Consider the following 25,791-nt stretch of genomic DNA (forward strand, 5'->3'; position numbering starts at 1 on the left):
TGATAACACACTGGTAAATCTGGATGAGCCTAACAGCTACACAGAAGCCATGGCAGGCCCTGAGGCTGCTAAATGGAAAGAGGCTATGGATAGCGAGATACAGTCCATGTATGACAATCAAGTTTGGAACTTGGTTGACAATGTACCTGATCGTAAGATAGTTGGGTGCAAATGGATCTTCAAGAAGAAGACCGACATGGATGGTAATGTACACACTTATAAGGCACGACTGGTTGCAAAGGGTTATTCTCAAACTCCGGGAGTTGATTATGATGAGACCTTTTCACCAGTGGCCAAGATTAAGTCTATTAGGGTTCTGTTAGCCATTGCTGCATTTCATGATTATGAAATATGGCAAATAGATGTCAAAACCGCTTTCCTTAATGGAAAGTTGGCTGAAGATGTTTACATGGTTCAGCCAGAGGGTTTTGTCAGTACAGAGTACCCCAGTAGAGTGTGTAAGCTCGAGAAATCCATTTATGGATTAAAACAGGCACCTCGCAGATGGAATCTTTGCTTTGATGAGAAAATCAAAGAATTTGGCTTTTCAAGGAGTGAGATGAATCTTGTGTCTATATCAAGGCTAGTGGGAGTATAGTCAGCTTTTTGGTACTGTATGTGGATGACATACTACTCATAGGAAATGACATCCCAACCCTGCAGGAAGTAAAGTCCTGGCTTGGGAAGTGTTTCGCTATGAAGGACCTTGGAGAAGCTGCCTATATCCTAGGGATAAGGATTTTGAGAAACAGGAGTAAAAGACTAATTGGACTTAGTCAAAGCACCTATATGGACAAAGTGTTGAAAAGGTTCAACATGCATAACTCCAAGAAAGGAGAGTTACCCATCCAGAGTAACGCCAGATTGAGTAAGACACAAAGCCCTAGTACTGAGGCTGAGATAGAAGAAATGAGTCGAATACCTTATGCTTCAGCTGTAGGATCGATCATGTATGCTATGACGTGTACTCGACCTGATGTAGCCTTTGCTTTGAGCATGGTTAGCAAGTATCAGGGGAACCCTGGCAAGGCACACTGGACTGCGGTAAAGAATATCCTCAAGTACCTACGGAGGACTAAGGACTGGGTCCTTACCCTCGGTGGCAGTGAGGACTTGAGAGTTGTAGGGTACAGTGATGCTAGCTTCCAGACTGACATGGATAATTTCCGCTCTCAGTCGGGCTGGGTCTTTACTCTAAACAGAGGGGCAATTACTTGGAAAAATTCCAAGCAGGAGACAGTGGCTGATTCCACTTGTGAATCAGAGTATATAGCAGCAAGCGAGGCAGCAAAGGAGGCTATATGGCTAAAGAACTTCATCGGAGACCTTGGAGTTGTACCAGCTATAAAGGAGCCAATGGAGATTTTCTGTGACAGCAATAGTGCGGTTGTCTTAGCCAAGGAACCAAGAGATCATGGGAGATCCAGACACATTGACAGAAAATATCACTTCATCAGACATCGAATAGAAGAAGGAATCCTCGTGGCAAAGAGGGTATCATCGGATGAGAACCCAGCAGATCCCCTCACGAAGGGACTGACTCGGGCTAAGCATCTCCAGCATGCTCGGAGCATAGGGCTGAAGGATGATATTAGTTTTAGTAGTTAGATAATCTTGAAATTTGTAAAATGTAATTGTCATTTGATGATAAATAAAAGCTGTTATTTATGAGTAAAGTGTTGCTATCTCTTGTCAATCGTTTACTATTATTTCTTTTTGCGTGTTTTGACTTCCAGAATAATTATGTTATGGTTTATATCATATTATTCAAACTCTCCACAGTCGGTCATATGTTGGAAGTAGATATGAATCAAGACTGTCATGGGTTGGCTTGTAGAGGTCTAAGATGTTAGACAAAGCGGGGCTACAGCACTCATGAGTGCTCATAAGTTCTGAGTATTGGATTCAACCCACGCTCACTTGTATCACTTCATGGCATTTATCTCGAGTGATCGTGAGACAGTAATATCATATAAGTCTTCAAACCTAGAGATATGATTTGTTGCCTATGAGTTGGTTATGCATTGATTGCACGAAAACGCATTGGTAACTCGATGTTATAAACCGTGCTTTTGTGTATAATTCAACAAGTAGTAGAGCAAACATATGAGTCGAAGTTTATCTGTTCCTTCTAGGATTAGAAGCGATATCTGGGCCCCTCGATGATTTTGTTTTGACCTATGTACCGGGCCCGGTCAGAACTAAATTGATGTGTTCAGTTAAGTTCTATGTCAAACAAATCGGAAATCGGGAAACAAATGCTGGACAATAAGCAAGACCATGTTCCATGTATTTATCCGGCTGATATCTAGAACAGAGGATTATATGATCACTTATCTAAAATGGCGCTTCATAGTTCAACAGAGTTTAAAGAGCTACGATTGCTGATCGGTTCCTGAAGTCATACTTGCAACTATAGTTATTAGACTTATCCAAGTAGGAGACTGTTGGATATAGTGTCTAAGTCCATAACTATATTTGGTATGTACTTGACCCGACCCGGCATGGTCCATTTGGGTTGCACTTCACCCGAACAATTTATGGATAATCGTTTGAGAATAGTATAAGTTATGATTTATTAATATATTATAAGTCCTAATATATTAATATAAAATCATATTATTTAATTAGTATTGATCTATAATTAATCTAGAATTAATTTAGAGATCAAAAGTATGACTAATTAAATATGGGCTCTTGTATTTATATAGTGTGGGCTAATGCTTATTTGGAATGGGCTAGGCTTGCATGGAAAGTCCATGGATACTCCATGGAGCTTTAACCCATGGATCTCATGGAAATGAAAAGACATGGGTATTAGGGTTTACATGAATGTAACCCTAATCCACCACACTATATAAAGGAGGCTTTGGTTCTTGAAATCACATGAGTTGTGGTGAGTAAAGTAAGAGGGCCGATTTCAAGAAGGTGATTACTATTCTCTCAAAGTTCCAAGTTTGTGGTGTTTGTGATTTCCATTTGAGGCATCCACACTATTGGTGTTAGGCTCTAAAACTCCAAGCAATCAACTACAACTACAAGGTAAGTAATTCTACTAGCTTTATTTGGTTCAAGTTCCCCATGCCATGCTAGATAGGATAAGAACCTTGGAAAAATAATTATTTGCATGTATCATAGTCAAACATAGATCCAAGGTTTCTAGGGTTGCATGTACACCATAGGAGTGTTAGAATGCTTAAAACCCATCACGAGTCTCACGTCAAGCTCAAACCTCGAAGTGAGAGGTGTATTTTCATCGGCTACCCACAGAAATCCTTTGGTTACCTCTTCTACAGACCCAGTGAGAATGTGGTCTTTGTGGCAAGAAGAGGAGTCTTTTGTGAGAGAGAATTTATAAGACAAGGAGACAGTGGGAGGCAAATTGACCTGGAAGAGCTTCAAGAGTCAAGCGGTGAAGGAACCTCAAACATTAGCGACCAACCTGAGGAGGAAACTCCTGTTGAGCCAATAGATGAGTTTGTACCTCCGAGGCGTTCCACTAGAGTTAGGAACACACCTAAATTTTATTATGGTTATCACATCACCACTGAAGGTGATACATTTATTAGTGACAGTACACTGATAGATTTGGATGAACCTAATAATTACAGGGAAGCCATGGCAGGCCCCGAATCTGCTAAATGGAAGGAGGCTATGGACAGCGAGATTCAGTCCATGTATGACAATCAAGTTTGGAACTTGGTTGACAATGTACCAGGTCGTAATACAGTTCGGTGCAAATGGATCTTCAAGAAGAAGACCGACATGGATGGGAAGGTGTACACTTACAAAGCACGACTGGTGGCGAAGGGCTTTACTCAAACTCTGGGAGTTGACTATGAAGAGACCTTCTCACCAATAGCGAAGATTAAGTCTATTATGGTTTTGCTAGCCATAGCTGCATTTCATGATTATGAAATATGGAAAATGGATGTCAAAACCGCTTTCCTTAATGGAAAGTTGGCTGAGGATGTTTACATGAATCATCCAGAGGGCTTTGTTGATTCAAAGTACCGTAATAGAGTGTGTAAACTTGAGAAATCCATTTATGGATTGAAACAAGCATCTCACAGATGGAATCTTTGCTTCGATGAGAAAGTCAAAGAGTTTGGTTTTTCGAGGAGCGAGGATGAGTCCTGTGTATATGTTAGGGCTAGTGGGAGTCTAGTTAGTTTTTTGGTATTGTATGTGGATGACATACTACTCATAGGAAATGACATCCCAACTCTGCAGGAGGTTAAGTCCTGGCTTGGGAAGTGTTTCGCTATGAAGGACCTTGGAGAAGCTGCCTATATCTTAGGGATAAGGATATTGAGAGACAGGAGTAAAAGACTAATTGGACTTAGTCAGAGTACCTACTTGGATAAAGTGTTGAAGAGGTTCAACATGGAGAATTCCAAAAAAGGGGAGTTACCGATCCAGCACAATGCCAGACTGAGTAAAACTCAGAGTCCAAGTACAGAGGCTGAGATAGCTGAGATGAGTCGATTACCATATGCTTCTGTTGTTGGCTCGATCATGTATGATATGACTTGTACTCGTCCTGATGTGGCCTTTGCTTTGAAGATGGTCAACAGATATTAGGGAAACCCTGGCAAGGCTCACTGGACTACGGTAAAGAATATTCTCAAGTACCTACGGAGGACTAAGGACTGGGTTCTTACCCTCGGTGGGAGTGATGACTTGAGAGTAGTAGGGTATAGCGATGCTAGTTTTTCAGACTGATAGTGATAATTTCCGCTCACAGTCAGGTTGGGTCTTTACCCTAAATGGAGGAGCAATTACTTGGAAAAGTTCCAAGCAGGAGACAGTAGCTGATTCTACTTGTGAATCAGAGTACATAGCAGTAAGTGAAGCGGCAAAGGAGGCGATATGGCTGAAGAACTTCATTGGAGACCTTGGAGTTGTACCAGCTATACAGGATCCTATGGAGATTTTCTGTGACAGCAATAGTGCGGTTGCCTTAGCCAAGGAACCAAGAGATCATGCTAGATCCAGACACATTGACAGAAAATATCACTTCATAAGACACAAGATAGAAGAAGTACTCCTCGTGGCAAAGAGGGTATCGTCAGAAGAGAACCCATAAGATCCCCTCACCAAGGGACTGACAAGGGTTAGACATTTGCAGCATGCAAGGAGCATCGGGCTGAGAGACGATATTAGTTTTAATAATTAGATAGCTATTTCTGAAACTTGTAAAATATAATTGACATTTGATGATTAAATAAAAGTTGTTGTTTATTTATAAGGAATGTGTTACTATCTTATGTTAATTGTTTACTATTGTTTCAATTTTGCATGTTTTGACTTCCAGAAATATTATTTTATTCGAAACTCTCCACAGTCGGTCATACGTTGCAAGTAGGTATTGAATTAAGACTGTCATGAATATGGCTTGTATGATTTGTCTAAGTTGCATTAGACATTGCAATGGTTGCTACAATATTCATGAGTGCTCATAAGGTCTGAGTATTGGATTAAACCCACGCTCACTGTATCACTTCATGGAATTTATCTCGAGTGATCGTGAGACGGTAATATCATATATATCTTCAAATCTAGAGATGTGATTTGTTGACTATGAGTTGGTTATCCATTGATTATACGAAAACGCATCAGTAACTTGATGTCATAAAACGTGCTTTTGTGCATAATTCAACTAGTAGTTAGTACAAGCATATGAGTCGAAGTTTATCTAATCCTTCTAGCAATAGAAGCGATATTTGGACCCCTCGATGATTTGGTTTTGACTTATGTGACGGGCGCGGTTAGAACCTAATTGATGTGTTCAATTTAGTTCTATGTCAAACAAACCAGAGATCGAAAAACAACTGATGGACAATTAGTATGACATTGTTCCATGTATTTGTCCGGCTGATATCTTGAGAACAGAGGATTATATGATCATTTATCTAAAATGGTGCTTCATAGTTCAACAGAGTTTTAAAGAACTACGATTGCTGGTTGGTTCCTGAATTTATACTTGCAACTATAGTTATTAGACTTATCCAAGTGGGAGACTGTTGGATAAGGTGTCTAAGTCCGTAACTATATTTGGTATGAACTTGACCCGACCCGGCATGGTGAATTTGGGTTGCACTTCACCTAACAATTTGTATGGATACACTTTTGAGAATAAGATGTTTATGATCTACTAACATATTATAAGTTATAATATATTAATATGAAATCATATTATTTAATTAGTGTTGATCAAGAATTGATTTTGGAATTAATTTAATGATCAAAAGAGGCTAATTAAATATGGACTCTTACATATATATGGATTGGGCTAAGATTTATTTAGGATGGGCTAAGAGTATATGGAAGTCCATGGAGCTTTTAACTCATGGATCCTAGGTAAATGAAGAGTCATGGGTATTAGGGTGTAACCCTAATCCTCCATACTATATAAAGAGGTCTTTGGTTCTAGAATTGGCACTAGTGTGTGTGTGAGAAACAAGTGTAGGCCACTTTTAGTGAGCACCATATTCTCTCAAGTATTTCCAAGTTGTTTTGGGTGATTTGTGACACCACTTGAGGCATCCACACAATTGGTGCTAGGGTCTAAAACTCCAAGCAATCAACCACAAAAGAGTATGTTATTCTACTTAAAGTTTTATATTACTAGTACCCCATAACATGCTAGTTAGGTTGTAAACCTTGGAAATCAAATTTGCATTTATTTTAGAGAAAACATAGATCCAAGGTTTCTAGGGTTGCATGTACACTATAGGAGTGTTAGAATGCTCAAAATCCAACAGTTGTGTAGGTTGGGAGTTCAGGAAACTTCCAACAGCCGGTCAATGTTTCCGCTATGATTAATAGCAGGCTTGTAGATGGATCCAAAATGAGGATTTAGTTAAAACCTCACTATCTATTGTGGTTTAATGAAGGTTTTGGGGGATTCAAAACATGATTCGACATGTTTGGTAATCCAACCCGATGGTTGATTGGACCAAATATGCTTATGTTATGAGGGCATTTGTAACACCCTGTTTATTAAATAAATAAATAAACAAATTAATGAACGAATAGTAGCCCTAAAATAAATAATTTTATATCAAAGGTTGGTCTCGAAGAGCTAATTGTCATAATTTTTAAAAGTCGGGGTTAAAGTGTAAGTTTCAGATTAGTTTCATAAATATTTTTGAAGGCAGGGACTACTTGGTAACTTCTGGGACTTCATTTGAAGAGAATTTGGAGGCTTAGGGGCTGTTTGGTAAATTAGGGATCAAATTTGAGAGAAATTATGGAAGTAGGGGTGTAATTGGTAAATATTGTACCTAAATTGTAATAGATTTTAAGGCTGAGGGATGAAAGGGTAAATTGTGGATCTATTTTGAATGAAAAAGGAGATGCAAGGACCATTCCTGTCATTATGGCCATAAGTTTCAAGGGTGTCGGGCATATATTCCAACCCCTAACCCTAACCCTAGCTAGATGTAACAGCCGCCACCTTATGACTCCCACCACCGGCCGCCACCCTCCTTCAATTTCCGATGCCGCACCACCCTTATACCCCCATCCTTCCTCCGCCATTGCAACCCAGCCGTCGATAGCCACTCCATCGCCACCATCAGCCGCCGAGTAGAGTCTTCCGTATCGCTGTCGGAGAACCATCGGGAGGAGTCAATGTCAACATTTCTACCATGGCTGACGACGAGGACCAACCTTATGCCGTTATTCAGACGTGACCACTGCCGCTGTTGCCAACGTGAGCGGAAGCCGATGAACCAACGTTGTGGCAGCGAGAAGTCAGAAGAGCAAGATTCGTGGCCACCTAATCAAGCTCGCGCTGTCGGAAGTCGTGGGTGCCGGAGGACCGCCAAGGATTGTAGGGCGTCATACTCGTCGTGAGTGGGTCGTGAGCCACCGAAGGGTGCACTGGAACGACCCTTGTTCCTGTCTCACTGCCGGCGATAGTAAGGAAATGTGAACCGTTGAGGGCTGCCCCGAAACGCCACAACTGCCGCTATGTTGCCGCCACCGTACGTCACCAGGTGGGTGGTTGGGGCCTCTTTGCAAGCAAAAACGTGTGTGTGTGTTTCCGGTTGTAGTTTGTGTGGTGTGTGACCCCATTTGGCCGAAAAACGAGGACAACCACCACCACCACCGTGAGGTGGTGGCTGCCACCATGTACCACCGTGTGTAGATGTATTTAGTGAGTGTGTGTGTCTATTGGGTATTTTTCATTGTAATATTGTAACCGGAGCTAGAATAATAAAAAGAAACTCAAAACCACAACCGTGAGGTGGTGGCTGCCGCCTCCTGCCGCCACCAACCGCCGTGTTGGGTGGCGGTGTGGTTAGTTTGTGTTTGGATTGCTTTTGGAGTGCTTGGACTCGATTGGATTACGACCCTAAACCACCACCGTGAGGTGGTGGCCGCCGCCGTTACCGGTTGATAGATATCGAAGGGGAGGTTAGCTCCCGGTTACCGGTTGAAAGATACCGAAGGGGAGGTTAGCTCCCGGTTACCGGTTGAAAGATATCGAAGGGGAGGTTAGTTCTCGGTTACCGGTTGAAAGATACCGAAGGGGGGCAGCTCTCCGTAATGCGAGACATATACCGGTTGAAAGATACCGAGGGACACGCGTTATGTGGTATGTGGTATGATGGGGGAACTCATTAAGCTTCGTGCTTACGGTTTTCAGTTTTGGTTTCAGGTACTTCGTTTTCAAAGGAAAGGAGCCGGCTCGATCGCAGCGCATCACACTATGTTTTCCGCACATGAGATCTTTGGGATTACACTCTGATATGGTTTTATGAAAATATTATTTGATTATTGACACTTTGGTTTTGACATGAGATATTATTATGAATATTTTTATACTTTTGGTTTAAATAATAACTTAAATAAAAATGAAATTTTTGGTCTTAAATTTTGGGATGTTACTGGGCCCATCATAGACATGCCTGGTATTCCAGCGCGAGGCTGATTGGGCCATGCATGAGTATTTGTGCATGTGGTTTGTTTTTTATGGTATATGCTGAGACTGGACTGCTTTGTGCATCAGTCAATAGACCATGGTTGGATGAAGTGTTGTAAGACTGCGATGGGGTCGTAGCATTCACCAATTGAGGTAGAAAAGTAACGAGGGGTATCAGATCGTGCCTGGGGCACGCCGGACAGGATTGTTGGAGATCATTTCTCTCTTTCAGGTAGAGGTCCATTGGGATCCGAGGTGGAGTTGGGCATGTGTAGCTCTATTTTGGTCAGGATCTACGAGCGAGGCCCGTGTGCATATGACATAACAGGTGGGACCTGATAGAGGCTATTAGGTTGAAGTAATGGACTATGGTTTAGTAGGAATGGTCATGTGGGCAGTGAGTGGCGCAAGGGGATGCTTAGGCTATGGTAGTCTTGTCTTTTGGACTCTTAGGAATCTGGTGGATGGCCCAGGTGTGAGACTGGCAGTATCAGCAGTGTCTGGGGATCTTTATGTCCCGGTTTAGTGAAGGGTTGTCGTGAACCAGAAGATTTCAGGAGATACAAGTGTAGATCCTTGGATCTTCGGTTTAGAATTATATACCGAGCTGGCTCTTGGGGGAACTCGGGTTGGGAATCGCGAGTTTGGTGTGCAAGGTCTTTGTTTGGTAAGAATTGAATTAAGGAATATGAATGTCAAAGTATCGGTGGAAAAGTTCAGGGTTAAAGGATGGTTTCAGTTTTGAGGGCAGATCAGGTTCTTGTGATTGCATTTTGTTGGTTTTATCTATGTGGGGCTTGGAATTTTCAACATCGGTAGGTTGGCTCAACAGATAAAGGAAGCAGTGTCTTGTTCAGCACTAGAAAGTTTATCTCCCAGTTTGTCTCGCATTCATTATATCCGTGGGATTCGTTATCATCAGGATGAGCCTCTTTGTTGAGGGAATATCTGTTTTGTTCGGTCAATTGAAAAGTTTCGGACATCAGCATGTCGGTTGCAATTCTGTTTTCTAGTGGGAACCTCAGGTAATCAGAAGTAGAGTAGTAAATTTGGAAGACCAATGGAATGGAATTAGCAATGGTCTAGCGTGGGCGGTCTTCTAGGTAATCAAACCGATTTGAGACTTCAGATTTCAGGGCTATGCCGATCGACTCCGATTTGAGTTGGGGTTTCAGGTCCGCGACATGGTGTTACTGAAGGTCTCACCTTGGAAAGGTGTGATTCGCTTCAGGAAGAGGGGAAAGTTGGGTCCCCGGTATATCGGGTTTGTTTCAAGTGATCGCCAGTGTTGGCAAGGTTATCTACAAATTGGATCTTCCTTAGGAGCTCAGTCAGATTCATAGCACTTTCCATGTTTCGCAGCAGCAAAAGTGCGTATTGGATGAGGGTGCGGTGGTTTCCTTGGCTGATATTCAGGTTGATGAGCGCCTGAACTATGTTGAGAGGCCAGTAGCTATTCTGGAAAGGAAGGTAAGGGTTTTGCGTAGCAAGGAAGTACTTTTGGTAAAGGTACGATGGCAGCATCAGAGGGGCTCCGAGTGGACCTGGGAGCCGGAGGCTGAGATGCGATAGCTTTACCCAGATTTATTCGCTACATCAGACTCCGAGGACGAAGTCTAGTTCAAGTGGGGGAGAGCTGTAACACCCCGGTTTTTAGATATTTTCAAATTCATCCCTTGGTTTTAAATTATGTCATTTTGGCCCTTGGATTGGAAGGAAGTAGACATGAGAAGCCCTAGTGGCAAGATTGAAATTTTGATGCAGGAGGAGTACGCTAAGCGTACATGTGAGTACGCTAAGCATACTAGGGCGTTCCCTAGTACGTTGGGCGTACACATATGTACGCTGGCCGTACTCATGTGCGAGTGAAACCCTAAGTTTTAGGGTTTGAGGGGTATTTAAGCATCCTTATGGCTCATTTACCCCCACCTTTTCAGCCTCCAAAGTCTTTGAGTCGTTTTTGGAAAACCCTAGTCCCTCAAGAGTGTTTTGAGCTAAAAGTGTGTTCTTGATGTGGTTAAGGAAGAAGGAGTTTCATCAAGGAGCTTAGAAGTTGAAGCAAGCTTGTGGATCTTGGGTCACTACCTTCTTGGGATGCTCCAGAAGGTAAAACGTCTTCACCTTGATGTTTTGTTTGCTTGGATCTCATTTTGGTGACTTTATGTTGTTCTTCTTGTCTCAAAAGTCCCATTCTTATGCATGTTTGGTTATGGACGATTTGGGCTGTCCTTTCAGACCCTAGGAAGGGTCCTAAGCCATAAAAATGAGGTCCTTTAGTTAGTTTGGTCCATGTTTCTTGTAGAAGGTCTTATTGGATTAAGACCTTGCATTAAGGACTTTTTGGACGTGAAAAGTCATAAAGTTGGGAACTTTATGACGCTAGTATGCCTCTGGACCTTGGATCTGAAGTATGAGCTCAAGTGCTAAAGCCATTAAGCACTTAATGAAGAAGTTGGATCTGCAAGGGTACGCCCGACGTAGCCTGGTGTACGCCCTGCGTACCCGGTCAGCCACCCCAATGGTGGTTCTCTGGGAAGCCTCGTGTACGCTTAGCGTACCTCCGGAGTACGCCCTGCATACTCGCATGGATCAACCCATGTTGAGTTAACTCGGTTGGGTTGACTCAGTGGGTTTATGGAATTTGACCACCCGACTTTAAGTGTGACCATGTTTGACCATGTTTGACCAAGTTTGACTTTTGAGGGTATTTTGGGTATTATTGGGATTTTGATGGAATTTGTCACTTGGTGGATGTAGGCATTGAGTAGAGTGCTGAGATTCGGAGTCGGCCCTTATCAGTTATGTTCAGCTTACGGGTCAATTTTCCTCACTGTACTTACGGGTCGAAGGCGGCAAGGCTGGCCCATTGGTTTGATAACCTGATATTGTTGATATGTTGAGTATGGAATAGATATGCATGTTAGTTTTGATATTCTAGTCTGGTAGATCTGTAGGACTACCTGTGATATTGTCTGTTTGTCTGTGTATGATATTATCTGTTATATGTCGACATATTGTGTGGGTTGGGTTGAGGTTGTACTGCTCTGTGCTGTAGCCAACAAACCCTGGAGCAATCCAAATATGAGCTGAGGGCCAATGAGGGCATACCAGGCTCATACTGAGGGCTCATGAGCATTCCAGATACGAGCTGAGGGTCGGGAAGGGCGTGCCAGACTCGTACTGAGGGCTTAGTGGTGTTTAGTCCGAGGACTTATTAGGCTGGGGAGAAAGCCAAACATAAGCTGTAGGTTAAGGGAAAGCCAGACTTATGATGTGGGCTCAAGGGTAATCCGGTCTGTTAGTTGTGGACTCATTGCATGCTGTTAGTGTATATGTGCTATTTGTATGTGTATTGGTATTTTGGGTAAACTCACTAAGCTTTGGGCTTACAGTTTTGGATTATGTTTCAAGTACCTCAGAGGATCGCGGGAAGGTGAAGGCGTGATCGTGCACCTCCTCATGTTTTGTTTTATGATTTTGGGAATACTCATATATTAAACCTATTTTAAAAAATATTTGTAAACAATGATCATTTCGGGGTTGTTTTAAAGTTTAAATTTTTTCATGAATTTTATGGATGTTGCATTGCTCATCCTTCTAGTTTCATCCAATGTCTCATTTTACGCCATTTCTGTTCTTGGGGTACTCAACACATACGCATCCTTCAGCGTGGTCAGCATGAACAACATCTTTTTCTGCGATCGCCTGAAATCATTGCCTTCAAACTTTTCCACTTTTGTCAACTTCGTTATCAACTCGCGGATTGATTATGCCATCTCCACCAGGTGATGATATTAGTTCTATTATTGGAGGATATTTGAGTAGCGTGATGGTGGAGAACTGGATTTCTCTTTGATCCTGTAAATTCATTTTCCGAACTGATATTTCCACCCTATGTCCGGGTTATAGGAAATCCAGTCGAGGATAATCTAAGAGGACACTTGTGTATCTAGGCATAGAAACACAATACAAATCGCTAGAGGGTTCTGAGTTCGTATAGAAGAAGGAGAGCTGAGAAGGGTATGTTACAACTCAATTAAGGAGTCATATATATACTAGATAGATTAGGGTTTCCGTCTTCTATATTAGTTAGGAGAATCACAAATTTAATGGCATAATCAGTGGTTACGAAAATTAATAAGATTTATCAATTTTACCATAATCACCCATTTGAATTCGCTGCCTCTCGACCCTGCCCGCCGACCGATCAGCGGAGCCACCGCCAGGGGCACTGCCCTTTAGACCCCGCAAGGGGGTGCGGCCCCCTTCACCCCCACATTTCTGTCGTACCGGTGTAACTTCCCAAAATTAAGACCAAATTTTTTTGTTTTTAAATTAATAAAACTATTATCCAAAACATCATTATAAAACCATGGTGGAACAAAATGTATAAACTACATCATAAAACATCAGAGTAATCATAAAATGCGGAACGAGGTGATGTCTGCACTACAATCATCCCGAGCTCTTCTCCTTCGAACCAAAAGTACCTAAAAACATAAACTGAAAACTGTAAGCACAAAGTTTAGTGAGTTCCCCAAAATACCACGTACCATACATAATAAACATATAATGGGCCCCGCCCGACATCGAACCGCGCTCGCTATGCAGATCTATCAGTCATTGGGCCCTGACCGACATCGGGCCCCGCCCGACATCGAGCCCGGCTCGGTATACAAATCTATCAGTCATCGGGCCCCACCCGTCATCGGGCCCCCCTGTATACATATAAACATATAACAGATAAACACATAGCATATGCAATAATCACAAAGATAAATAACATACCGAATGGTCATCAGGTCCCGCCCGTTAAGCATACAAGCACATAACACATGCAAAAGTCACACATACATCTACCATCCTAACATAACAAACCATGGTCCGACATTGGTGCCTTCGACCCGCTAAAACATAGTGAGGAAACTCACCTCTAGTTGCTGAAATACGCAATAGAATCTCTACCTGCTGGTCTGGATAGTCCCCGTGCTATCATCATCAAAATAATATCCAATTATTAATTGGATCTCGACCCAACCAAGAATCTAAGCTACTTAGCCAATAACTAGGGTAAAAGACCATTTTACCCTTTTTCTTACTTGGCCGACAACCAAGGCCCAACCCAACTACTCAAAAGGCCCAAATCGTAAATGGCAACCCAAGGCCCAATTATGTCCCAATCTTCCAAATTAGGCCCAAAGCCCATCATGGGCCTAAATCCAAGGAAGCCCAAAATACTTGTCAAAAGCCCAAATCAGAAATCTAATGGCCCAATACGGCCCAAATTTAGAAAGCCCAAACTATGGCCAAAACCGAGAAGGCCAAGCCCAAACGCCCAACTATTGAGTATGCAGGGCGTACTCTGCTCATACGCCCAACGTACTCCCCTGATTACTGGTTCTCTTCATTAGGCACTTAATCAGTTAAGACCATTTGTTATATTCTTAGATCTGGTCCCTAAGGGTGACTTATCACATAAAGTTGGCCACTTTACACTCATGCATGACTTAATGGGATCCAATATTAAAAAAGAAGCTTAATAAAGATCTTAATACATGAATGGACCAATATCCTCCATAAAGTTTGCATTTTTATGAACATGGGGCTTTAATGGAGCTAAGATCTAGCATCCATTGGTTATGGAGTAGATAAAAAACACAACTTTAACTCAAAAGACTCAAAAATGCACAAATAACACCATAAAGTAGATCTAGCACAAATGACCCTCAAGGTGAGAGCTTTTTACCTCAAAAGTCTTGCAAATGAGAAGGTAATTCTAGATCTACTAGCTCAAGCTATTCCCCTAAGCAATCACCAAGAGTTCTTCTTTTTATTTTTTCACTAAAACACCACCAAAATCACACTTACAAGCTCAAAACTCACAAGAAGCACTTACAGTTTCGTTTTCAGGGTAAAAGGAGGTGGAGGCTAGTCAAACATGTCTAAGAGGTGCTATAATGAGGTTTAAATAGGGTAAGAAACTCTAAAAATTAGGGTTTGTCCAAACCGTGCGTACTCCCAGCGTACGTGGGTGATGTCTGCGACTACCAAATAGCTAACTAAGCGTACTCATAAAGTACGCCCCGCGTACTAGCCAAGGACCAAAATGAAAAGAATTTGCAATAAAGGGCTAAAAGGAAACTTACCAAAAACTTGATTGTTACATCGGACTTATAATTCCATCTTATATATGCATGCACTCTGTATTCTCCAAACATATAATATAAAATACAAATGATAAGCCCCTTGGCTAATATTTTAGATCAAATTACAAAAAAGCATGGTGACACTAAAATCACTAAGATAGATTTGATTTTGTTTTTATTTTATGTTTCGATGTTAATTGTTTTTGTACGTTTTGGTGCTTTATTTATATATGTTCCTACTTATGGGTTTGTTCACATATAATAGGTAAAAGCGTAATTATACACATTAAATTTTGTAAGTTAAATTTTGATGATTTTATTGATAAAAGTTACGTTTCGACGTAAAAAAACACGTAAGATAAAATTAAGCACGAAACATAAAAAAATCAAGTCGAAATGTAGACGAACTAGAATCTATACCGATACGTATACAAACGTAAAAAAAAGTTACATCAAAACGTAGACAAACTCGAATATAATACACTTTTTTAAACTCATGAACGAAAGTTATTATATGTGACCAGAATAATACGTAGGAATATAAAAATTAAGCACAAAAACGTTAAAATGTAAACAAACTTGAATATAATACGTTTTTTAAAATTAACAAACGAAAGTTATTATGAGAAAAAAAACATGCAAAAAATAAATTAATTAAAATTATGCGTTTAGTTATCAGACTCAGTAACAAATGAGTTAATTATAACAAAATATTAAACACAAAGGTTTAAACTGTAAATTTATTTGAAATTGAAATTAAAATTTAAAATTTAAAATTTGAAATTAATAGTCATTATGGTAAGTTTAATTTGTGGAAACTAATTTAATGATATATTGAAAATAAAAAATGAAATAAATGACAAGTGAAAACTAAATATATCTCAAAATTATGAAAAAATGATATGTGGTCAATTGAACGAGAGAAGGACATATAACAAAATCATTCTTAATTATTATGATAGATGTTAATTTTTTGACGATTGTTATGATAAAAGTTACGTTTCAACGTAAAAAAACGCGTAAGATAAAATTAAGCCGAAACATAAAAAAAACTTACGTCGAAATGTAGACGAACTCGAATCTATACTGATAAGTAAAAAACTGTAAAAAAAAGTTAAATCGAAACATAGACAAACTCGAATATAATACATTTTTTTAAACTAACAAACGAAACTTATTATATGTGACCCGAATAATACGTATAAATATAAAAATTAAGCACAAAAAAACATCGAAATTTAAACAAACTTGAATATAATACGTTTTTTAAAAATAACAAACGAAAGTTATTACGAGAAAAAAAAACATGCAAAAAATAAATAAATAAAAATTATGTGTTTAGTTATCAGACCCATTTAATAAACGAGTTAATTATAACAAAATATTAAACACAAAGGTTTAAACTGTAAACTTATTTGAAATTGAAATTGAAATTTACAATTTAAAATTTGAAATTAATAATCATTATGGTAAGTTTAATTGATGGAAACTAAATTAGTTATATATTTGAAATGAAAAATGAAGTAAATGACAGTGAAAAATAAATATATCTCAAAATTATGAGAAAATGATATGTGGTCAATTGAATGAGTGAAAGACATGTAACAAAATCATTCTTATTTATTAAGATAGATGAGTTGAATTGGATTGATGTATTTTGACCCGTCAACTCGTGACCCACGAACCCAAACCCGATCCAATTGTCACACCTTTATAATCTGATAATATATACAACATAAAGAAGAATACACACTAGTTCTTTTTAAAAATTAAATGTATGTTATTTTTAATTTTTATAACTATATGCATGGAATTTTTATCATCTTTTATATTTTTGGAAATATAGCATATGTTAATATAAACTATATGAAAAAGCTTTATAAGAGATTTAACAATTTTAAATTAAAAATTAACTAATTAATGTTCTTTTTTCAAAATGTTACCTATCTTTAGTTTATTTAAGATTTTGATATAGGTAAAAAAAATTATTTCCAAAAATAGTATTTTGACACTCTTTTTAAAATTTGTTAGGAGATAAATTTGTAGTTTATACTTTACTTTACATAGTTTTTATAGTTCTCGGTCTACGACCGAAAACACCATGAATTCGGTGGTGTTTGGACCGAAATCACCATGTGATTTTGGTGGGCTCAATAATGTTTGCGGTTGGGTTTTGGGTTGCGCCTTTGTAATTAGGTCTATGTATATATATAGTATTGTTTCAGGCGTGTAAAGTGTTGGACATTCTATTAGCTGATTTCTAGTTTAAGAGAGATAGAGAGAACCGAGAAACATAGAGATCTTAAGTACTAGACTATCGATCAATATAGTGCGCATTGAAGATTTGATATTATGCTCTTAATTCGTTATAACTGTCATTAATCATTAGATTGGGATTCTGCACCAATTCTAGTGATCTCGATTGATACATTATACCGGGTTTTACAATTTGTATCAGAGCAAGGATTGCTATCAATCGATTTGGAAAAGTATTAAACGTTTCTTGGAATTTTTCTTGGTGTTTTTGGTGTTTTTGAGTTCTTTTTGACGAAAAATTGTTGTTGTTGTTCTTCGTGTACGTCACTAAATTGGAAACTTTGATCAAAATTGGTTTTGAAAAATTACCAATTTCGTGTTTCTGGTGCTTTTGGGAGTTTTTCGGTCAGGTCTGGACGTTTTCGGCGGCAGAGTTCAAGTTCTCGGCTAGGTCAACTTATTTCGGCGCCTACTGGAGTTCTCGATCAGCAACTAGGTCAATCGTCTAGTTTTCAGTCAGACAGGATTTTAGATCGTGTTTTCGGTCAACGATCTCGGTCAACGTTTTCGGTCAACGGGTTTTTGGTCAACAATCTTGACCTTTTGATTTTTCGGTCAAACTTAGTAGTTTCCGGTTAAACCATATACCTTTTGGTTTTCAATGGACTCAGACAACACCTCTCTTTCAACAATGCAAAGTGATCTTGATTCAGTTATGGGGACAACAACTCGAATTCCCCGACTGCTGATTACTGATGGATTTCCTGAGTGGAAATTCAGATTTGAGAAGTATGTTAAAATGAAGGATATCAAAGTGTGGAGAAGCTTCCTAAGAGTTCCAGTCAAGATCACAACCACTCTGGATGATGAAGCTAAAACGGTGGTTGATAAGCCTACATAGGAATACACTAATGAGGATTTCGACATGATTGAAGATGATGAGAAAGCTTTGGCTATTCTTACCATGGCTTTGTCCCCTGACATTGCTCAACGTTTCCGAAAGTATAAATATGCTAAGGCTTTGTGGGAAGCCTTGATTAAGGTGTATGAAGGGAATGAGGATATGAAGCAAAGCAGACAAGATTTGCTTCGTCAAAGATTCAACATGTTTAATCATGTTCTTGGGGAGGCTCTGGAAGCCCAGCTGCAGCGTTTTATTACTCTAAACACAGAAATGAGCATTGTTGGAATTGTGTTGTCTCGCTCTGAGATAAATAAGAAACTGCTCAATTCACTTCCCAAGAAATGGGATATGAATGTGTCTGTGATCAAGAAAACAAAGGACCTAAGCAAACTCTCTCTCTTGCCGAAGTGATGGCTATCATCATGGCACGTGACATGGATGACAAGCAGAGAGAAATTAATCATGTCACTTCCTACTCAACTGCAAGCTTAGGAGCATCCACTAACAATGCATTTTCAGCTGTATTACCGCATCATGCTCCTCCATCTTTTGGTCTACCAATGACATCTCCCAACTCTTCTGCATCAAGTTTCACCACCCAATCCACCTCGCAGACTCCAGCCGCTGCCAAAGGAGCTGAAGAAAACATGGCTATGATGGCTGGATTCATGAACTTCTACAATGCCTTTGTTGCTGGTGAATTAGTTCCTCCAGTTATGATTGGAGAACTCGATCAAATTCATCCTGAGGATGATGAAGAGATGGACATATCATGGCAAGTTGCTATGGAGGTATTTAGAGCGAAGAAGTTCACTCAGTGAACTGGAAAGAATAGGGTAGTGAACGTGGATAAGAAAGTGGGCTTCAACAAGAGTAAGATGAGGTGCTACAAATGTCATAATGCAAGTCATTTTACTGTGAGTGCACCAAGCCAAGAGTGGAGAATAATGTTTAGAGGGCTTTGGTTCCAGCTGGAAACAACAGAGAAACGCCTCTGAATAATGAGAATGCTATGGTGGCACAACAATTTTCGTGGGAAGATCAGATGCAGGCTCTCAACCTTACTGAAAATGGAAGAGCTACTCTTGCCCAGATTCAAGATGGTGAGGATGCAGATTTGGCTGAGGACAAAATGATGGAGTTGCAGTTCGCTTTCATGGTCTCCACCGCTCCTACCACCAAAGAGGTTAGTGAAGTTTCATGCTCTAAATCTTGCGTAGATAAAGTTAATAAATATCGTGAGAAAAATGAGTTATTAGTTAAAGAAGTTTTCGATCTTAAAAATGAAATCTATGAAATTAAGAAAGTAAACAAGCCTCTTAAAGAAAAACTAGATGCTCAAAATAAAGATTTAATTAGGATTAGGGAGGAATATAGCACCAAATGTGTTCACCATCGTTATGCTAAAGAGGAAATTGCCAAATTAACTGTCGAACTTGATGCGTTCAAAGCTAAGTTTAAAGATGTTGAATTTAACTTTAAGAAATTTGATATGTCAAGTGAGATAGTTGAATCTATGATAGAAAAACAATTGAAATGGAAAGATAACCAGAAAAATGGCTTAGGGTATCATAGTGTTACACCTCCTTTTAATGATAATTATTTTTCTGCCTCTGAGACTATAGAAATAAAAAAACCTGCTCAATATGGCCAGCCCCTTGTATCAAATTCAGTTAAGACTAAACAATCTGGCCCCACTAAAAGTGTTGAGGTGAACGATACTGACGTCTCTACCACATGCGCAGATCAAGTATTAGTGGAAGATGAGGACAAGGAAGATATTAATAATGCTAGTTCTGTTGAAAACCTTTCAAATACTAACATTTCTTTTTCTTCTGTTTCAAATAATTGTGTGAACAAAGATATTAAAATTGCTCTTTTGGATTCTTTTAAAAATTGGGGTGATGTTGCTTTTGATTCAAATTCAAATAGTCATGTTTTTGAAAAATTTAAGCCACATAAATTTGTGAAAAGTATGATAAATGTAAATGTGCATATGGAAATTCTTTGAAATAAGACTCTTTTGGGCCAGGACCAAACTCCAATAACACTTTCTTGAAAAGTCAGACTTGTTTTAATTGTGGGACTCCAGGTCACATTGCTTGAAACTGTCCGCATCATTCACATGCTCCCTTCTCTGAATTCGGATGGACAAACGTGCCAAGGGGGAGATCTTCCAAAAGAAATCCTTCGAGGCCATGTCCCCGTAATAACAACTGGAATGATGACAAGGCCAAGAATCAGGCCTTCAAGGACAAAACAAAAGATAACTCAAGAGATGGCTCAACTAAAGCAAATCATGTGTGGTCAAAGTTATCTCAAGGGTCGTCCTCTAGCTCACACTTACAATACAAGCCTAAATTGAAAGGTAGTCCCACCCCAAAGTAAAATGAAAAAGGTCCCATTCAGTCCAACAAGAAAGTACACAAACCAAATTACCAATGGGTACCCAAAGTCCTTTCTTCCAAATCATCAATTGGTCCAAAAAGGTCTTCAGATTCTTTGAAATCACTATTTGATAAACAAGATATGGTATGGGAAAGAGTATCTCGAGTTGATAGTAATGGTCAACCCAGTTTCAAGATGGACTGGGTTCCCACAAGTAATTAATCCCGCAACGTGTGCAGGAACAACTATGGAGGAATATCATCAGACCTTGGTATGTTGATAGTTGTTGTTCCAGGCACATGACAGGAAACATATCTCAACTGCATGACATTCAAAATATTAATGGTGGTTATGTCTACTTTGCGGGAGGAGAAAAGGGAAAAATCACTCAAATGGGGACCGTTACAAATGGTGTGTTGAATTTTCAGAATGTCAACTTCGTTCCTGAATTGAAACATAGTTTGTTGAGTGTCTCTCAAATCTGTGATAGAGACTTCTCAACTCATTTCACCAAGAATAAGTGCTTAATTCTAAATCCTGGAATCGTTATACCAGAAGAATGTATCTTGGTGAGATCAGAACGTCAAAACAACTCCTATATCATTGACATGAATCACAACATGTCAGAGAACGTTACTTGCATGTTCTCAAAGACTTCTGAACAGAATGCTATACTCTGGCATCGTCGCCTCGGACACGCAAATGCAAAGAATGTAAATCGTCTTGCCAAAAATGATCTTGTTCAAGGATTCCCTATAAAAGATTTTGACACCTTCGAGAAGTGTATGGCTTGTGCACAGGGAAAGCATCATCGAAAACCGCACAAGCCAAAACTAGTCAACTCAATCGACACACTCTTCAATTGCTTCATATGGATCTCTTTGGACCAGTCAATGTTCTTATCATCAACAAAAGCTCGTAGTGTCTGGTTATAATAGATGATTACTCAAGTTTTACCTGGGTATTCTTTCTGAAGAATAAGAGTGAGACAGCAGAGCTGATCAAGAGGTTCATGGTCCTGATTGAGAATCAGACCAATGAGAAGGTGAAAGGTATCTGGTGTAACAATGGGACAGAATTCAAGAATGCTATTTTGGAGCATTTCTGTACTGAAAAAGGGATACAACGTCAATACAGTGCTACTCGTACACCTCAACAAAACGGTGTTGCTGAGAGAAGGAATAGAACCCTAATTGACGCTGCTAGAACAATGTTGTGTGACTCAAAATTACCAGTGTTCTTCCGGGCTGAGGCTATCAATACCGCATGTTATGTTCAGAACTGGATATTAATCAACAAACATCAAATGAAGACTCCGTATGAAATCCTCTACGGTCACAAACCATATGTTACTCATTTCCGCACTTTTGGATGCCCATGCACTCTTCTTCATCTCGTAGCCACTCCAAAGTTCAATTCAAAGGCTGATTACTGCTATTTCGTCGGGTATGCTGGACACACTGCTTATCGGGTCTACAATAAAGCTACCAAGAAGATCGTGGAGTCCTTTGATGTCTGCTTGCTAGAAGAAAACGAGACAGATGCTTGAGTCGGCCCTGATTAGTTATTTGATTATGCTGAATTGTTTAAACCATTTTATGTGTTTTCTGATAATGTTTCAGGTTCTCATCTAAACTCGTGTGGATCAAGTAGGGATGATGAAGAAGAAGTGATCATTCCTGAACCTATCATGCCATTGATACTGCAGGATGAATCTACAAACTTGAATGGTGGCACTCCGGAACCCCAACCAGCAGATGATGACTCACCTGCTGAATATTTAAAAAATGGTGACGATTCACCAGTTCTGGAAGAAAATGTCGCCTCTACTGACAATGTCACCTCTGACTCTGCAGAAACTTTTGATTCTACTTTTATGGATTTTCTCTTTCCTGGGAGAATCCCTGATGAGTATGTGGCAAGTACTTCGTATGAATTTCGATCATCGGATAGAAGTGATTCAGCCACAGGCAGGGTAGAGAACATCACGAATCTTGCAGTCTCTTCACAAGTGGTGGATCATGAAATTTCTTCAATAGTTCAGCGCAACCATCTCATCGAAAATGTTTTAGGTTCACTATTGGATGGAGTCAAAACCAAAAGCTAGAGCATAACGAATGTCTATATTCGTGCTTCATATCCCAAATCAAGCCAAAGAACGTTGAGATGGCTCTTAATGAACCGAGTTGGGTGGATGTAATGCATGAAGAGCTGAATCAATTTGAGAAGCTGAAGATTTGGCAACTGGTAGAACTTCCTGAAGGAAAGAAGTCCCTTGACACAAGATGATTTTTTTGCAATAAGCAAGATGATAGCGGGGTGATTGTGTGAAACAAGGCACGTTTGGTTGTTCGTGGTTTCAGGCAAATAGAAGGTCTTGATTACAGAGAGGTATATGCTCTCGTGGCTCGACTGGAAGCAATTCGTATCTTCTTAGCATACGCCTCCTACATGGGTTTTACTGTATATCAGATGGATGTCAAAACTTCCTTATTGTATGGAGAAGTAAAGAAGAAAATCTATGTTGATCAACCACCAGGTTTTGTCAACTCAAAATTTCCAAATCATGTGTACAAGCTGGACAAGGCACTTTACGATCTTCATCAAGCCCCTCGAGCTTGGTACGCCACGTTGACCGAACATCTATTAAGTCATGGGTATACAAGAAGCACGATTGATCAGACGCAGTTCATCAAAAGAGCGAATAAAGACCTTATTGTTGTTCAAATCTACATGGATGATATCATTTTTGGGTCAACAAATGATGAACTATGCAAATATTTTGAAAGGACATAAAGATAAGGTTTGAGATGAGTTCTTTAGGCGAAATGACAATGTTTCTAGGATTGCAAGTGCGTCAGGATTCTTCAGGCATTCTACTGCATCAAGGAAAATATGTTGATGATATTTTGGAGAAATTCGGGTTCAAGGATGCTAAAATTGCTTATACTCCCATGGTTGAACGATCATTGCTGACATAAGATCCGGATGGAGAATCAGTTGATCAAACTTTATATCGATCCATGATTAGCTCTCTGATGTATTTGACCACTAGCAGGCCAGATATACTCTTTGCAGTTTGTCAATGCGTGCGCCATCAGGCTAATCCTAAACTTTCTCATTTAATTGATGTCAAACGAATTTTTAGGTACCTTAAAGGGAGACCTAAATTGGGTCTCTGGTATCCTAAAAATCGTGAATTTGATCTTTATGTTTTTGCTGACAGCAACTATGGAGGTTGTGACATTGACAGGAAATCTACAAGTGCTGGATGTCAATTCTTGGGAGACAGACTGATCTCATGGTAGTGCAAGAAACAACAAACTGTGTCCATTTCTACAGCTGAGGTTGAATACGTTACTGCATCTGATTACAGCTCTCAGGTCATCTGGATGCAATACCAACTGCAGGATTATGGTTTGAATTTTCTTGACACTCCTGTCTTCTGTGATAATGATGCTGCTATTCAAATTGTTAAAAATCCAGTTCAACATTCTAAAACCAAGCACATAGATATTAAAGTTCATTTTATACGAGATTGTTTTGAGCATAAACTTGTTCATTTGGAACAAATCCACACTCATAATAATGTGGCCGATTTGTTTACAAAACCTTTTGGAAAAGCTCATTTTGATGTGCTTGTGAGTTTTCTTCAAATGATTCAAAGAATGACACAAATTTTCTTTGTATATTTTGTATTTTATTTAAAATTGTTCACATTTTTCTTTCTTTTTCCTCTATGCACAAATTTAAGGGGGGGGGGGGGGGAGGGGGAATTAAAACCAAACAAAAAAATCATAAAATTCAAAACTCCAAAAATATGTTTATTTCTGTTTTTATTTCTTTTTTAGAAAAACAAAAAATCCAAAAACATTTTATTGCTTTTGAGCGTATTTTAATTTTATTTTATTTCGTAGTTATTTTTTTTATGTGCTAAGTTTATTTTATTTTTATTTTTATCTAAAAATTTCATTTGTCTTAAAACGCGAATTCAAAAGAAGAAGAGACTCAAGGAGACTGTGTCGAAATTTTCTGTGCAAGAAGAGATCTTGAAAGGAATTGACATAATTACACTTCACACTACTCTTATAAGGAATTGAAGGCATGAAACTGTACAAACTGTCAGTTAGGCAGTTTCTTTTAAGAACTGTCGTATTTAAGGAATTGAAAGGTTGAAACTGTACCGATTGTCAAAATTGGTCTTGTCAGTTATCTTTACCTAAGAACTGTCATGGCACCAAGGCGATTCACCCAACCGGGAAATAGATATCGCTGAACATCCCGCCCAGGGTCTTGACATTCTTTGTGTCATGCAAAACTGCGGAGACTCAAATGTATTCTAGGATATGTTCTCCGCAGGTAAGGAATTAACGGTTATTGGCACTAGCGTGATGCACCTCGCAAGGCACGATTATCGCTGAATGTCCCGCCAAAGGGCCTTGACCTCGTGTCATGCTAAACTGTGGAAATATGTCCTCGGATATTTTTTTCACAGGATGGTTTTGTGAGTTATTCCTAATTAACTCTCACTGGCACTAGAATGGTACACCCAGCTGAGATTCAGAAACCATTGAACCTCTCGCCAAGGGCGAAGTTAACTTGTTAACTTGAAAAACTGTATTGAGGTATTTGATCGAGGATATGCAGGGGCTAGCATCAAAAATAGTCATGAATAGTTCTCCGATATTCAACGAATCGCAGTGCGTTCCTCTGTGTTCACACATATACTGCAAGTAGTCTCCATCTGAGCCAAGGCTGGGTCCTTGAACAACTGTGGTGAGAAGGGTCTTTATGACAATGTGATCCACAGGGACTTTTTGTCATGGTTACTTTTCAAGATGCACCTGTGATCGACATAGAATATTCATTTAAAGGAACAAGAAGTAAAGATTATTTTTCAACACACAACCTTTTAACCCCAGAAGCCAGGTGAAGTTGTATTTGAAGTTATGGGTCGAATTGCATTGAATCCTCCTCAATCAATTTGTTGCTATTTATGAACTGGTTGAAGTGATCCAGAAGAGTTGGTCTCTCTGTAATTATCTCTGAAGTATTTCAAAGCTAAAAGTGCTGATTTTCAAGAACCTATACAAGAACCATCTATACCCAATGTGCGTTCAAAGTCATATTTTAAAGGAAGTCCAACTTTTCAAGATGAAGTC

The 25,791-nt window shown here is 39.4% G+C and overlaps 2 protein-coding genes across 2 annotated transcripts; both read left to right on the plus strand.

Moving 5' to 3' along the window:
- The first annotated feature begins 18,262 nt into the window (after positions 1–18,262).
- On the plus strand, positions 18,263–18,652 carry LOC145105625 (uncharacterized). The gene has a single exon (XM_079042716.1). The coding sequence runs from the start codon at positions 18,263–18,265 to the stop codon at positions 18,650–18,652; it is 390 nt and encodes a 129-aa protein (XP_078898842.1).
- Positions 18,653–20,928: 2,276 nt separating this feature from the next.
- Positions 20,929–21,564, plus strand: LOC145105626 (uncharacterized). Its single transcript, XM_079042717.1, has one exon. The coding sequence runs from the start codon at positions 20,929–20,931 to the stop codon at positions 21,562–21,564; it is 636 nt and encodes a 211-aa protein (XP_078898843.1).
- Positions 21,565–25,791: the final 4,227 nt, after the last annotated feature.

The sequence above is a fragment of the Lactuca virosa genome, chromosome 4 (assembly GCF_052849685.1).
Source record: "Lactuca virosa cultivar CGN04683 chromosome 4, Lactuca_virosa_CGN04683_v6, whole genome shotgun sequence".
Classification (NCBI taxonomy): Eukaryota; Viridiplantae; Streptophyta; class Magnoliopsida; order Asterales; family Asteraceae; genus Lactuca; species Lactuca virosa.

Coding starts and splice junctions, on each gene's coding strand:
- LOC145105625 (XM_079042716.1), top strand. CDS start 18,263: ATGATTGAAGATGATGAGAAAGCTTTGGCTATTCTTACCATGGCTTTG.
- LOC145105626 (XM_079042717.1), top strand. CDS start 20,929: ATGACAGGAAACATATCTCAACTGCATGACATTCAAAATATTAATGGT.